This window comes from Chanodichthys erythropterus, chromosome 10 (assembly GCF_024489055.1).
Source record: "Chanodichthys erythropterus isolate Z2021 chromosome 10, ASM2448905v1, whole genome shotgun sequence".
NCBI lineage: Eukaryota > Metazoa > Chordata > Actinopteri > Cypriniformes > Xenocyprididae > Chanodichthys > Chanodichthys erythropterus.
In genome coordinates, this window is record NC_090230.1 from 16,356,181 (window position 1) to 16,372,899 (window position 16,719).

Here is a 16,719-nt window from a genome sequence, read left to right on the forward strand (position 1 = left end):
TTAAATGAAAGGACGGTGACCTTCGCTGTGTTCCATTTCAAACCCACCACATTTGTTTTGCATGTTGAGGTGAGGTTTAGCATAACAATCCAACTGCTCCTATTTAATATGCATCTATTAATTCATCCATTTCAGTAGTTGGGAAGTTTGGGTCAAGGCCTCCAAGCGGTATTTTAAGCCGAGCTAAAAGTTTCTCACTGCATATAACCATGGTCTGATGTCTATTTATTGATGGATGCTGATTATTTATAGGCCTTTAATGTTAGTATCTTTACTGTTAGAAGATGCTGGGCTGATATTATTAAATATGTATATACATGATGTTGTTAGCTGGGCTTAACAATTAATTATATGTTAATGTATATTACAATTACTGTTTAAATTCAAAATTTTGTCATCATCTACTCACCCGCATTTCATTTCTAACCGGTAAAAATGAAAGTCATTGGGGTCCAGTGATGTTGTTTTGGTCCCCATTGACTTTCATTCTATGGACAAAAACACATTATCTGTTTTCCACAGAGGGAAAGAAAGTCATACAGGTTTGAAACAACATTAGAGTGAGTAAATGACAGAATTTTCATTTTTGGGTGAACTAATCCTTGGATAAAAGAAGTGTGCTTTATCGTATTGAATGTGCACTTATAGGTTAATTCAAATCTTAAAGAGTACATAACACACACAGTTTCCACCAATCTCATGCTAATCTTGAGTACCTATAGAGTCGTATTACATCCTTTATACCTCTGAAAAGTCTTTAGTTTTATCATATTTATAAAAGATAAATATGCTGTACAGAGTCTTTCAGAAAAAAGCCGAGCTCCTGGAGGTGTGCCTGACGTTGACAGAGCTAAAGAGTCACAAGCATGTTCAGCTTTTGCGTAGGAATTGTTGCGACATCATTATAAATAAAAAAACGTTTGTGTTGTTTACACTTGCGCACCGATTGCCAACAAAACACAGACATTTGATGCAATTTTAATCACTGCCTGTGGTTCTGACTCATGACCGGGATCTATTGCTGTCTCAACTGATCTTCTAATCCAGCGTCGAACTGGGACTTGTTTACAAAGCATTCATCACCGAAATTCCGGGACCAAACAAACATACATGCACAACTCAGTTGCTGCCCCGGAAAAACAAACTGCATCCACTGTTCCCTTAATGCTGGGTTCTTTGGGTAGCTGAAAAAAGGTTATCTTTCCCTCACAAAAACACACTTCCTTGGTGACATTGTTTAAAAATCTCTCAGCTTCCATTACCCAAATGAAGCACGTTGTCAGGCGTGCTCTTGCTCTCGCTCTGGGTGATGTGTGCACACGCTTATCAGGGAGAAGTACCCATGCAAGGAATTCCACCCTTTATTACGTGATAAAGGGCCATACTCGGGAAAAAAAACTTTCCGAAACCTATCTGAATCCAGGAGTGTATTTGGCACAGAAAAACATCATACGTCCAACTTGTGTTTTGAAACTGGCAATGTTTGCATGAGAATGCAACTCTTTAACAGTGTAAATAAGTCAGAATGCATGAATTAGGATTTAAAAGTATATTTTTAAACATAAATAATATAATACTAATGAAATAAAAGGCCGCTTAAGTGTACTTAAAGAGAGTACACTCTCATGACTGTTTCTTAACATACTCGAATACACTTTTAGAAAGTGCACTTTGTAAAAATGTCAAATTAAATGCTTTGCTTTTACAGTTTTTTCAGTCGCTTTGGTGAATTTCTCATCATAAAAGCAATTTCTCATTCTTTTGAACAAATTGCAAATGCTTTGGTACATTCATGCAATTGATTATGTACAATTGTCTGCTGTTTCCTACATCATCAATTACTTATGTCCAGTGATGAGAATAATGGCGTTATGAATAAACAGTGTTACTTTTTTCAATAACAAGTAATCAAACAAGTTACTTTTTCCCCGTTACAACGCCGTTACCGCTACTGACAATAAAATGTGGCGTTACTATAATTGAGCTCACTGAAGCGGTTTTCATCCGAGTAGGCTTTCTCTCAGCCATAGGACCTGCAAAGTTTTATCTCTGGTGTGTGTGTTGGGATTGGACACATAGGCTAACTGATGATGATTGGTGTGTGACTAGAGATGATAGACCTGCAAAGCATTTTGTTGTAAAGAAATAGTACAGGTTAGTCATACACAAATATAATTTTAAACTGATAATAATGTACAATGCTCTGCATGTGTGTGTGTGTGTGTGTGTGTGTGTGTGTGTGTGTGTGTGTGTGTGTGTGTGTGTGTGTGTGTGTGTGTGTGTGTGTCAGAGCATACGAGCAGAGCACAAGCTCAAACCAGAATACCCTATGTGACAGGCTGGATCGAAAATATGTGAAATAAATTTTTTCTAATCGACTAGTTGTCATTCATTTAAGCCATTATTTGAATAATCACATTTATATTAATTTAATTTTTTACTGGAGAGAATAAACCATAATAATGAGTGTTTACATAATATAGGCTATATAGTACTCAAGCGCACACATAAAGCTTGTCATAAAGAACCGGCAAAAGTAACAATTATGAATCTGACAAAAAATAGCAAGGGGACATTTTAATTATTTATTAAAGGTGCCCTAGAACTTCTTTTTAAAAGATGTAATATAAGTCTAAGGTGACCCCTGAATGTGTCTGTGATAGGGATGCTCATTTCGATTAAATTTCTCGACCGACAACCGGCACTTGTTATCCGATTATTAACCGTTAACTGATAAGATTATATTATTGTATAGCCTATATGATGATAATGTGACATTAAATAAAAAATACAATTGTCGAGTGTCTGTTTCTTCCACGGGTTTATTTTAACATGCAAACAGCAGCATAGAACAGATAAACAACAGAACCTGGATTCACATTATCAAATTGTCACGCACCTGCAGCGTTTCTGACAACAGAAAAAAATATTTAAATAAAAGGCATAAAATAAATAGGCCTACACTAAATATTTTTCACTTAAATGTTTAACAAATTAAGATGACAAAACAAAAACACGGTGAATCCATTGAAGCTTTGAACAACCGGTATTTTAGACATTTTTTCCGTCAAATAAAAATAGCAGGCCTACCTCAAGGATTGTTATTGTTATGACCACGGACGGTGCACATGTGCATACCGAACGCGTCTTTCCACGCTCATGGGCAAAGGAGTTTCTTTGACAGGCCATGAAGTATACCATGGCCCTAAATTGTAATCGACTGGAGCTCACGGTTCACATCGAGAGAAATGGGAACGCGGGGGCACCGCGATGCGACCGCAAAAGGCACTTTCACTTTCGTGATCAAAGTGCATGCCACTGATAAGCTTTGTATTATGCAGTATTACAGTATACACATACCAATTAAACGCGCAGGTCTCCTCTCGTGTGTCCTCCCCACTGTGTCGCCGGTCGAGGCAATAATTTTCGTTTCGCTTTTAGATATCTCTTTTATAGATGCCATCAATGCTTTTAACTTTCTAGATGTAATTACCAAACTCAAAACAGTTCATAAACTACAAATCCTCAAGAAAACTTCAGTCAAGCCAGCTCGCGCATCAATCTGAGAGATCAGCCTCCTTACCTTAAAGTGTCAAATTTCTCGGTTTCTGAATGGACGGTTTGGCTTGATTGACAAACTCTAACGTTCGGTCACGATTTATATACCATCGACCTGTCCTAAAACGTTAGCATGCTGTGATCGAATGCTGGGAGATCGCGTGTTTCTCTGTTCGAGAGCGCGCATTTCCTCTTCTTCACATCTGCGACAAAACAGTTGATTATTTATGAACGAAAGCTCACAGAAACGTGAAAATGGTCTCATTTGAAAGAAAATATCCTGAGCTAAAAGATATATTGTGACTGATTGAAGCAGCCCTTATCAAAAGAGCGGGGGTCGATTTCTGTCTTTTCAAAACTGCGGGGTTCCTCCTGACCCCCCGGTCAATGTGAGCATCCCTAGTCTGTGAAGTTTCAGCTCAAAATACCCCATAGATTTTTTTTTAATTCATTTTTTAACTGCCTATTTTGGGGCATCATTAACTATGCACCGATATATAGGTTGCGGCCCCTTTAATTCCCCCTCCTCCGGAGCTCGCGCTTGCTTTGAACAGCATATACACAGTTTATACAGCTAATATAACCCTCAAAATGGATCTTTACAAGATGTCCGTCATGCATACTGCATGCATACATCGGATCATGTAAGTATAGTATTTATTTGAATGTATTACATTTGATTCTGAATGAGTTTGAGGCTATGCTGCGTGGCTAAAGAAACTTGGCTGCGAAAATGAAGTTATAAGACTCTCATCATCTCCTCATAGTGGACGCGCTTAGAGAGAGAATGCACGTTTCATTCGGATTACATAATCAGAGAGTAGCCTATTTCTTTTCGTTTTGAATTATTTTGTTTAAAAGTAGACATTTCAAGCTTTCTATAGATATATTTCTCATCTATGTGAGGCAAGCAGCCTATACACTAAGTTACGGTTCATTTAGCCTATAAGACTCACTCCATGTCTCCTGATATATTGCGCATCTTATGATGTATCCTGTCTTACTCATGCTGTTCACTTTTCATGATCAAATAGATGAATTATAAAAGTAACATAGGCCTATTTAAAAATAAATATGAAACTACGTTTTCTTCAATGGATACCAACACGTATAGTACAGTAAAGAGAAATTTCATATCGAGCAAGAGCGGATCATGAGTCATGAGTTGGATTGAGCATAATTTACTTTTAGACTTATATTTAATATTGGGGGCATCCAAGTTATTTGACATATTTGATTTTTTTTTTTTTTTTTTTTTTTTTAAGTAACGCAATAGTTACTTTACCTGGTAATTTGTTACTTTTATAATGATGTAACTTAATTACATTTGTGAGAAGTAATTAGTAACTATAACTGATTACTTTTTTAAAGAAACGTGCCCAACACTGCTTATGTCATTTTGATCAAAATATAACATACAGTATGGTTCTCTGTTGAATAGTCTTACCCATCAAAACATATAGGCAACAGCTCACTGCGTAAGTCATTAAATGCAAAATGTTTCAACAATTCAAACTGTCAAAAATATTTTCTATACATTTCTATTAGAATTTTTTGTTGTAAATGTGTCCTGAATTGATGAATTGTGGAGGTGAATTTTGAATTTTACTAATTGAAGGGGAATGTAAAGCATTAAATCAACCAATAATCAACCAGTTCTCTAAAATAGCTCAGAGATGCATCTTATGAAGCTTCATTTGGAAAGCATATATAGATAGAGCACAACACAGTGTTACAAATTCTGACAATGGAAGAACAAGGAAACAAACAGGGTCAACAGCCAGGAAGAAGAAGAGGATGCATAGTGGAAGGGTACAGAGGCAAAAAGGGGAAGAGGTAGAAGAGGCCATGATTGTAATATGTTTATGTTTCTGATTAAATAAGGACCACTTTTGTGGTGGACCATTTTCTCAAACATGACCTTACAATGGCCGAGGCAGGTCAAAAGTTACAGCCGAATGTTGGGAGAACAACCATGTCCTCAATCATTCAAACGTTTGTAGACAGTACAGGCTTGTTATTCGGATAATGTTCACTATATTGTAATACTATACTTACTGTAATAGTATATTACTGTAGTCCACTTGCATTTTAAATGATACAGTAAATGTACTTTATCTGGACATAATGTAACACACAAACACACTCACGCACATACACCAATCAGGCATAACATTATGACCACTGACAGGAGAAGTGAATAACACTGATCTCTTTGTCACGGCACCTGTTAGTGGTTGGGATATATTAGGCAGCAAGTGAACATTTTGTCCTCAAGTGATGTTTAGAAGCAGGAAAAATGGGCAAGCATAAGGAGTTGAACGAGTTTGACAAGGGCCAAATTGTGATGGCTAGACGACTGGGTCAGAGCATCTACAAAACTACAGCTCTTGTGGGGTGTTCCCGGTCTGCAGTGGTCAGTATCTATCAAAAGTTGTCCAAAGAAGGAATAGTGGTGAACCGGCTACAGGGTCATGGGCGGACAAGGCTCATTGATGCATGTGGGAAGCAAAGGCTGGCCCATGTGGTCCTGTAGATGAGCTACTGTAGCTCAAATTGCTCAAGAAGTTAATGCTGGTTCTGATAGAAAGGTGTCAGAATACACAGTGCATTGCAGTTTGTTGCGTATGGGGCTGCATAGCCGCAGACCAGTCAGAGTGCCCATGCTGACCCCTGTCCACCTGTCCAAATGGTTCAGGAATGGTTTGAGGAGCACAACAACGAGTTTGAGGTGTTGAGTTGGCCTCCAAATTCCCCAGATCTCAATCCAATTGAGCATCTGTGGGATGTGCTGAACAAACAAGTCCGATCCATGGAGGCTCCACACAACTTACAGAATCTCTAACAAGACCTGCTGCTAACATCTTGGTTCCAGATACCACAGCACACCTTCAGTGGTCTACTGGAGTTCATGCATTGATGGGTCAGGGCTGTTTTGGCAGCAAAAGGGGGACCAACGTAATATTAGGAAGGTGGTCATAATGTTATGCCTGATCGGTGTATATACAGTGTGTGTGTGTGTGTGTGTGTGTGTGTGTGTGTGTGTGTGTGTGTGTGTGTGTGTGTGTGTGTGTGTGTGTGTGTGTGTGTGTAAATATGTATATACATATACACTGAACAAAATTATAAACGCAACACTTTTGTTTTTGCCCCCATTTTTCATGATCTGAACTCAAAGACTTTTTCTATGTACACAAAAGGCCTATTTCTCTCAAATATTGTTCACAAATCTGTCTAAATCTGTGTTAGTGAGCACTTCTCCTTTGCTGAGATATTCCATCCACCTCACAGGTGTGGCATATCAAGATGCTAATTAGACCGCATGATTATTGCACAGGTGTGCCTTATGCTGCGTTCACACCAAACGCGAATAGAGCGTCAAATTCGCGTCTACCGCGTCTAGTTAGCCGCTTGAACATTTTGAATGCATTCGCGTGTCTAGAGCGAAATAGACGCGCGTAAAAAACAAGCGTTTGAAGCGAAATTGACGCGCGTCCGAGGCGAAATCCGCTTCTTGTGGGAGGGGCAAGTGCTAGGCGGTTGTCTGTTTGCAAGATGGCTGATGTTGATCGTGCGTTCATCGAGAGAGCTACCGCTTTGTATTTACTCTGGAGCAGAACAGCGGCGTAGGGGTCAGCGTCGCGGGAAGGCCGCGGGTCGATAAACGTGTACGTGACTCAAAAGTGAAATGTGTATTTACAACTTACCAGGTAGCCCAATCTCCTCACCGACACTCTTCCAAGCGAGGTCCTTTTTATTCCTGTCTGAAGTATGAACTTGTGTCATAAATCTCTGGTGACTGCTCACTGATAATATCAGTCGTTCCTCCATTTTGAATGAGTGACTCCGGGCGGGCCTGCCGCCACAGCAGCAAGCAGGCTCCTGATTGATTAACGCGGCGCAAATTTACGCCAAAGTTAAAATTTTTCAACTTGGGCATCAGACGCGAATTCGCGTCAAACGCGTAAATGCACAAAAAGCACCATTTGCGCGTAACGTGCGTATCGCGCAAAACGCTCAATTCGCATCATTCGCGCGAACTACACGCGCGAATGAGGCGAATTCACGTCTTCCGCGCCGCGCTAAATGCCTCATTCGCGCCGCGAGACCTCCAGACGCGCGTAAACGTGTCTGTACATTGACTTAACATTGAAATCATTCGCGCCCGACGCTCTATTCGCGTTTGGTGTGAACACAGCATTAGGCTGCACTGTAAAAAATGACCGTGATTTTAACAGTAAAAGACTGTAAAAATGCTGCGGTGAAAAACTGTCAATTGGTTTACAGAAAGTTTCCATACTATATACGGTAATATACGGTAAAATACCGTTAAATTCACAGTTTTTGGAAGTGAAAAATAACAATTCATTGTAAAATTTACAGTGAAAAACCGTAAATTGACATTCCCACAATTCCCTGCGTGACACTTCACATTTGATGTATTTTCGTTGAAATAACTCTGTTTCTTCTTGGTTTTTCTCATTTTGTTCTAATCAGTTATGTACATTAGGGTTTTTTGTTACATCCAATGTTGTTAAATTAATGTTTATTGCATTTTTAAAATTTCATGCATGTTACCATGATGGTGTTTAGTGTGTGTGTGAATGACACTCTGTGCTCCTTCTATATGTTAGTGTTGTCCTTCTTAGCTTGTGGAACATCTGCTTGTGATGAACTTTGATTCATCATTTCACTCTTATCACCACTGTGTTTGGTGACTGTCAGTGTATTATAAAGGTACAAATCAGATATTAGTACTTCATTAGGTTGGTAAATTAACATTATATCAGTTAATGAAATACGTTATTTTACCGTAAATTTAAGAGACTTTGCTACTGTATTTTTTACGGTAAAGTTCTGGCAACCACAGCTGCCGTTTTTTTACTGTAAATTTTACTGGGATTTTTTTTACAGTGTGGCCACAATAAAATGCCACTCTAAAATGTGCAGTTTTCGTGCACAGCACAATGCCACAGATGTCATACGTTTTGAGGGAGCGCGCAATTGGCATGCTGACTGCAGGAATGTCCACCAGAGCTGTTACCCGTGAATTGAATGTTCATTTCTCTAACATAAGCCGTCTCCAAAGGCGTTTCAGAGAATTTGGCAGTACATCCAAGTCTTTTTCTTTATATCACAATTACATTGTACTATAATTTGTTGACAGACCAACAGTAAAATGTAACTGTGAATCCTGTCCAGTCTCTTGCAGTCAGTATCCCACATACAGTAATGTGCAAATTTGTCTTGTGCATTTTTAGTCATTGTCATCAAAATCGTAGCCATACTTTACACCTGAAAATACTTACAGAGCACACTGTTTTATTGACAACGTGGCTAAACAGTTTGACATTTTGATCATTCACTGACATAAATACTTACTTTTGAGAGATGAACTGAGGATTTTGAGCAAGTTACAGGCTTTTGCAGGTAATCCATTGTGTGATGCTGCTTGTATGAATAGTTTTGAGACATGCACTTACTGGTTTGCAAATCTTAAGTATGATTCAAGAAATGTGACTGAAAAACTGTAAATCATTGTGTTTTAAATAGTCTTTTGTTGTGCTACTTGGTTGCTTCAGCATTACAATGTGTAATTGCAAGTATATTTAAATACATCACATTGAAATTACATTAAATTGTTTTAGTTTAATAAATGCTTATTCTGCATTTAACTTTAATTTCAACAACAATATAAGAAATTATGACATTACATATAAAGATGTACTTAGGTACTACTTAAGTGGTCAAAAAAGCACTCTTAAGTTCAACTCATTGCATTTAATATTAATTTAAACTATATGATATTTGACACTTAATTGAATTGTTAATTGCAATTAAATGAAGAGTACATTACATTCGGTTTGCACTTAAGTATATTATTTTCGTAATAAAGGATGCTTTGTTTACGGCTTTCATTCCATTGGGATGTACTTTCAGGATATTTACTCATCGTTGTGGTGAAATAATCCAATATTAATCTCTTGTTGTCTGAGACTGACTACCATTTTGATGGATTTGAGTGGTCTGAATAAATCTGCCACAGTCTGTTCTCACCGTCTCTCAGCAGGGCGGCTCTCAAAATGAAGGGCTCGTGTGGTTGTGTTGGTTTAGGGCTCTTGCCCAAGTATATGCTGTCTGCACAGTCTATTTTCGATTTAAAACAGCTTTGGTACAGCTCAATCTATTTTGCTGAACTGTACAATATAATGTGGAAATGCCTTTTGTGCCTGTGTGATTGAGAATGACGTTTCGGTTTGTTTTATATAGAGATAAATATCCATATAACACAATGTGGAAATCATATTGTTCATATTCCATTAAATGTTTGTATAAGTTTGATCACATTTAACAGTTCTTTACAGGTCAATGGTCTGTTCTGATATGCAAAAGAGCTATTTTAAGTTCAAGCAATTGCATTTAATATAAATTTAAACTATAATCTATTTTCATTTAATTGCTATTAACCTACAATTGTCTGAAAACATTGCATTCAGTTCGCACTTTGAATATCCTTTTAAATTATATTACTTTAATAAAAGTGACTTTCATAAATATTACTTTCAAAAGAAACTCTTTTCAAAAGTATGCTGAAGTGCACTTCTCTATATCTGTCCTTTTTTTCCCTCTTTCTTTCAGGAGAACTTAAAGAATCCTAAAAACAGACTTCCAAACGAATGCAGTCTGAATGTACCCATGGAGGCCGAACAAATTTCACCTCTTCAGCAGAATGCCGACATGTGTCTTTATTGAAACTTCTTTGCGTCTTGTGTTTTGGTAAAGTGCAGATACTCTGTAAAAGATATCCTTAATGTTTCAACATATTGTGTACATGCTTTGCAATTTATCTCGAAGTAAACTACAATCTAAATATGTTCATTTGTGAAAAACTAACTTAATACTTTGAATGTTTTACTGAAGATTTACTCTATTTTGTACAGGTTTCATCTTGAATAAGCTAAAATGAATCTGATGGCAGTTTATTTCTTTTTACTTTGTCTTCACAATATATTTGAGAGTGTAGCAGGATCAGGTACGTGTTCTTCTGCGTATGTCTTCTTGAAATCTCAAACTCTTGAATCTGAATAGGAATCTGAATATTCTTGAATCTGTCTCTGTATGAAGTGTGAATCTGTTCATCTTTGTATCATTAGTAGGAAGAAACTGTTGTTCACTGATCATGGATTATTGCCAGAGATGGAAATAAAACGACAACTGTTGGCATAATAGTCATTTATTAAAATATGATGGAAAGATTCCAAGAGCTTGTATGGAAACTCTTTATGGCAAGAGGTGACATCAGAGATGCGGGTCTGACTGCGGCTTCCAGCGCACAAAGAAAGAGAATCCCAATCCAGACATTCAGGCAGGTAAGCAGACATCCAAAGCAGCTGCAGGACTTCCGGTGATGGGGAACAAAATGGGAACGAGGGGCACTGGATTTCTTAAGATTGTCGGTCTGATCACACACAACACAGTAGAGTCACAAAACGAAGCAAATACAAATCAATTTCCCTAGAATCAATAAAGAAGTGGCCTTATGTACAAATGGGGGTGTAGATGCCATGCAGCAAATGTTGAATAAAGCAGTTGTGCATTTTTGTCTGAAAGAATTTACATTGATAAGGTGTGAAACATGTCAGAAAGATCACAAAAAAAAAAAAAAAAAAATGATGATTGGGATATTAAGTCACCATGGTGGTCATTTTCACTGCTCTTTAAGTCAACACATAACATTTAGCTTCAGTCACCTCAACTGTGTTTTTTGCTGTGTTGATTCTTTTTGACCTCAGATTTTGTAAAGTCAACATGAAATGATATTTACGACCCAATTTACTTCCGTACTGTGACATATTTTCCATGTGCAGCAGGTTATTCAATCAGAAAAATGTAAAGGGAGACTTATTTTGGTGGTAAAAAGTGTCCGTTACATACCAAAATGGAGCTGAATTTCAGTTTGCAATGGATTTTGGGAAACTACTCCCTTTATAAACCACCAGCACCCACTTTTGAGGAGATTTTATGCAGAAATGAAAGCTGAAGGTCAAGTTTGTTGTCAAAAAAAAGCATCTTGATATATGCTAATAGGTTTCTATTTTAAAATCATTATTTGCAGTTATTACAGTACCGTTTGTTATGTAAATGTTAATCTTGATTAATTTACTGCTTTGTTCTGCTTTCATCTGCTTTTGTTTTGTTTTTCTTACATTTGCTTTTGTTTTGTTTAGCTTTCGTTTGCTTTTGTTTTGTTTCGTTTGTTTTTGTTTTGCTTTGTAATTGAATGCCATTGGCTATGACATTATTTTCTGCCTTGTGATGGCAGTTAGATTATGAAGAAAAACCTTTTTCTATGTAATAACACACACTGAAAAATTGTGCACAAGACCAAGATTGTGTATTAAGGAAATAAATCGGATTCATTTTCATTTCATGTTGACTTTAAGACCAATTTTATGCAATACAGTCAAATGAAGCATTCAGGAAAAACAACTGCAGTCCCCAAGTAGCAAAGCTCTCATCCGTTCATTGCAAAGCAAACAGGTAAGTACAAGTGAAGGACAGACGCTGTCTTTGGTATAGAACACAGACGCTATCATGAAAACATTCATTGAAATCTCACGATAGAAAAGATGCACCAGTCAGTCACACCAGATCACTTAAGTACAGCTCTTGATATTTTACAGTGGTAGGACTGATGGGTGTTTAATGTGAATCACTCAATCACCATTTAGCTCCGTAACTGCATCTCGTATCTACATTTTTAAAAACGTGCTACAGTAAACAAATACATTTAGTCATGACCCCACCGCACTGTGCAGGAACACATGGATGAAACCAAAACAATAAATTAAGCTTAACCAGTGACGTACATTTCAAACATAGAACGTAAAAACAGGTGTCCACAGAAATAAGCCAGCACAATTTAAAAAAAAAAAAAGTAAAAAAGAAAAATCGAAACTCAGTATTAAGTGAGATTCCTCTCTGATTTAGTGTCTCACGACATAATTAAGTACTGGTCAAGAAAGATGAAAACTGTACACACCTAAGAAAGCAAACAAGAGGAATATAATCTTTTCTGAACGTTTTGTTTCGTTTTTATATGAAATCATTGCTTTGCAATTGAACGCATCACAGTTATCTCCCACATGAATGTAAACACCTCTTATTTCTTTTCAATTGTATAACATTAATACTTTATATATATATGTACTTTTTATTTTACATATCGTAATTCACATCAGCACGGTTAGCTAGCATGGAAATGAAATAAGGCAAGACTCACATGACTGTGACATCACAAATTATTAATACTGATAGTTAAGGTTGTTTTTTTTTTCTTTTTTTTTCTTTTTTCTTTTTTGTTCTCTGCAGACTTTGGTCTTGTATTGATGGAGGTGTTATTTCTTCATCCTGGCTCTGAGACTGCACTTTATTCACATTCACATGAACAAACTGCAAAATGTTACAAAAAAGTCCAACACCAATAAATGAAAAAAGTGTGTCATGAGGTAAATGTTTTTAAGCATTTTTTTTTTTCAAATCAAATCAAAGAATAAAAAATGAGAAATTATATATTAGAAATTAATATATTTTTATTATATTTTTGCACTAAATAAATAAAATGAATATTTATGAATTAATGAACTATCTATTTTTTTTAAAATTAAATTAATAATAGAATTGTTAATTCTCATTTTCATGACAATTTAGCATTTTTACTCTCAAGATTCTGCTTTATTATGAATCATTTACTTTTTAATAGTTAAATAATGACAGTTCAGCACATTTACCTCCAAAATTTATTATGATTTTTTTTTTATTACTGCATTTACTGTATAATTTAAATAATTCATTGTTTATTTTTATTTTTTTATTTGTCCAAATATTAGACATCATTTTCTTTAAGCAAAATATAATTTCTCATTTCTTTCTTATGATTTTGAGATGAAGACCCGGACATGTTCTTGACAGGATTTATATTGAGAAAATATTGGCACAAAGCAGCCTCAAAGTGAAAAGGAGAAGAAACAACTGCCAATTTGAAAAAAAGAAATACGTCACATCATTTTTTTGGTGAGGGGTTGGAATAAAGTCTTTATGGTTTGCGCAGGCAATGGCTGGTTGTCCGTCTTACCTCCGCCTACTGGCTCTAGCCCAGCTTGTGTGCCTTAAAACAGACAGAGGAGGGCCACATGGCCAGTCCTAATGGAAACTTTGGGTCAATGCTGGCAAACCAGTCTTAAAAGAGTGCCCAGTTCCTTCCCAGTAATCCAAAACCCTCCACCTTGAGTCTGAGTGTAAAGTGGACGTTTCGATCAGCTGCACACAGAACAAATAACGACTGACAGTCATGGTTCGACAACACTATGACAAATCCGCAGCCTAGAGGTCATTATAACACTTCATGTCATTTCTGTATCAGAAATGCATCTGCCCTTCGAGCCAAACTGCTTTCGGGATTTACCGTGCCCTCTCCATAAGATCCAAAGTGTCCGGCCCACCGCAAACCCATGCAGTCAGTGCGCATCTCGTGCACTTTTAATCGTTCGAAGGCTATGTCTGGTGATGACGCTGGACTGAGGTGGTGCTGGGAGCAGTGTGCGCGATGTGTCGAGGCGAAAAAGGGGCGTCACCGGTCCTCAGGCACGTTTGGCGTGCAGCATCTCTATAAGTAGATTGTTACAGGGCACGTCACCGTTCAGGTGTTTGTAGTACAGATACTCTTCAGCCTGCTGGCTGATGGCCCGGATCTCTGGCAGCCGCAGCAGCAGCTGGCCGAACTTGTCCGTCTGCTGTGGGTAGTTGCACATGACGTAGTCCAGCAGCGCGGCGTTGACCTGTTCCTGGACGCTCTCCACCAGGTGGAAGTTCTCAAGGTTCTTGACGTCTGAAAAAAGATGAGATAAAGACCATTTTTATAGTTACTTAGGTGTGGGTTAGGGGTTATACACATTACCGGTCAAAAGTTTGGAATAATTAAAGGATTAGTTCACTTTCAAATGAAAATTACCCCAAGATTTACTTTAAAACATGTATTTTTTTGTTTTTTACACAAACATATCGCTTTGCTTCAGAAGGCATTTATTAACCCCCCCGGAGCCGTGTGGAGTATGTTTATGATGGATAGATGTGGAGGTATGCTCATACTCATTGATCCCGCTCACTGACATTACAAAGCTCAGATGCGTCAGGATATATCTCCGATTGTGTTCATCAGAAAGAAGAAAGTCAGATACACCGCACAAATTTAGGTAATCAGTTACATCAAATTTTTGAGTTATGATGCTCCCAATTTAAAGTAAGCAGAACTATCAAGTTTTGAGTTTGTAGTACTCATGCATGTTAATTGCTCCTAACTTGAAGTACTGAGTTACGTAACTCATACTTTTTAATAGAAATTGCAAATCAAATGAGTTATTTACTAAACTATAAACCCTAAGAAAATACAAAAAATGCCAACTTGCTAATTTGCTTTCATGTTAACAATAGCATCGTATAACACTTACTGAATGAGTACAGCAACTTAAAACATGTAACTTACCTACTCTCAAACCAAGCCGCATGCGCTACTTGTCACCATTATGGTAACTCTCCAAAAACCCACATTTACAGAAACTCTTCTAAATTAGCATAACAAAACATTGATCGCTGCTAAATCTCCCTTACCATTAATCTTGTGCAAAAAAACATTATATGACACTTAATTTTAGCATTTACTCTCCCTTTAGAGTGCCATGGGCAAAGCATGCTGGGAAATAGAAATCCCAGTCCAGATTCACTTAAACTTAAATTAGTCTAAATTAAAAGAAATGAGTTCAGTTTACTTAAAATATGTCAGTGCTGTGAACTCAAAAGAAAAAGAAAGTTCTAAATACTCATAGCAGTTAATTTAACTGAACTACTTTATTCAATTTAAACCAATTAGTTATTTTGAGCATTAGGCTGTAAAGCTTGGGGTAATTTTCATTTTTAAGTGAACTAATCCTTTAAGATGTTTTTCAAAGAAGCACCTTTTGCTTACTAAGGCTGCATTTATTTTATCAAAAATACAGAAAAAAACCCCAGTAATATTGTGAAACAGTATTTCAATTTAAAATAACTGTTTTCTAATCAAAAATATTTTAAAATGTAATTTATTACTATAATGTCAAAGCTGAATTTTCAGCATCATTACTCCAGTCTTCAGTGTCACATGATCTTTAAGAAATCATTCTAATATGCTGATTTGATGCTCAGTTATTGCCAGTTATTGATTTTTTTTTTATTAACTTACCCCAAAACTTTTGAATGGTAGTGTATAGTAGTTAATTAAAATAGAGATTAGTTGAACAGTTATTTTAAATTGTGATAATATTTCACAATACTATATTTTTGATCAAATAAATGGCGCCTGTATATACATTTCTGGAGATTTTGATGAGACAGCGAATTCATTTTAGATCAAGAAAGATCAGATTTCCATCAGATTTTTTATGCTCTAAATTTTGACATTTTCCTTGTCACGTCTTTAATTTATGGTGTGCTAACGTGTTGAGAGGAGCTGCATGTGTTCTTGTGTTTCAGATGAGGGTGTAGAGGGTGGTTCTGTGGCGGCAGGAGCTGCTAATGAATCCCTGGCGTGTGGCTCTATTTAATCAGGTTTTGAGGGGCCACCTCATGTGATCTTTTATTTATCCCTTTGACCCGGGGTTGAACGGGAGTGTGGTCATCTCGCTGTAGTCCCTCCTAATGGAGACTGCTGGGGTCCGAACGATTGTGAAAGCACTCAGACCCACCCAGCCATATCTAATGAGCCAGCTGACACTTCTCTGCCTTCTCTCTCTTTCCCTAAAAATAATCGAGACTGCCTCAGCTGACAAAAAAAAGAGGGGGAGAAGGGGGAAGTGACTGCAGCAGCAATGTAATGAGGTCTGTAGAACAAGCCGTGCGTCCTTCATGGCGCTGGTGAGGATGTTTGACCCCTGGGTGACACCAGCAGGCACAATCAGGACAAGGAAGGGGGAGGGGTTAACCAGAAGATGACCAATTACAAATCTCCAGCTCCAGACAGGTTATTTTAGCCCTTGTGAAAAGAAGTAAACAAACAATGTGGTCCTACAACCTGTCAGTCAAGTTGTTTTTGAGGGCAAGATGTTAAGGCATCTATCTATCTATCTATCT

General features: G+C 37.2%; 1 protein-coding gene across 3 annotated transcripts in view; it reads right to left on the reverse strand.

Annotated features, from left to right (window-relative positions):
• Positions 1 to 10,785: 10,785 nt before the first annotated feature.
• Positions 10,786 to 16,719, reverse strand: part of nr5a2 (nuclear receptor subfamily 5, group A, member 2) — a 59,058-nt gene continuing 53,124 nt past the window's right edge. For all 3 annotated transcript variants that reach the window (XM_067396231.1, XM_067396229.1, XM_067396230.1), the window contains one exon: positions 10,786 to 14,446. In XM_067396231.1, the coding sequence (XP_067252332.1) occupies positions 14,199 to 14,446 (248 nt within the window). In that variant the 3' untranslated portion in view covers positions 10,786 to 14,198. The remainder of the gene's footprint in view (positions 14,447 to 16,719) is intronic.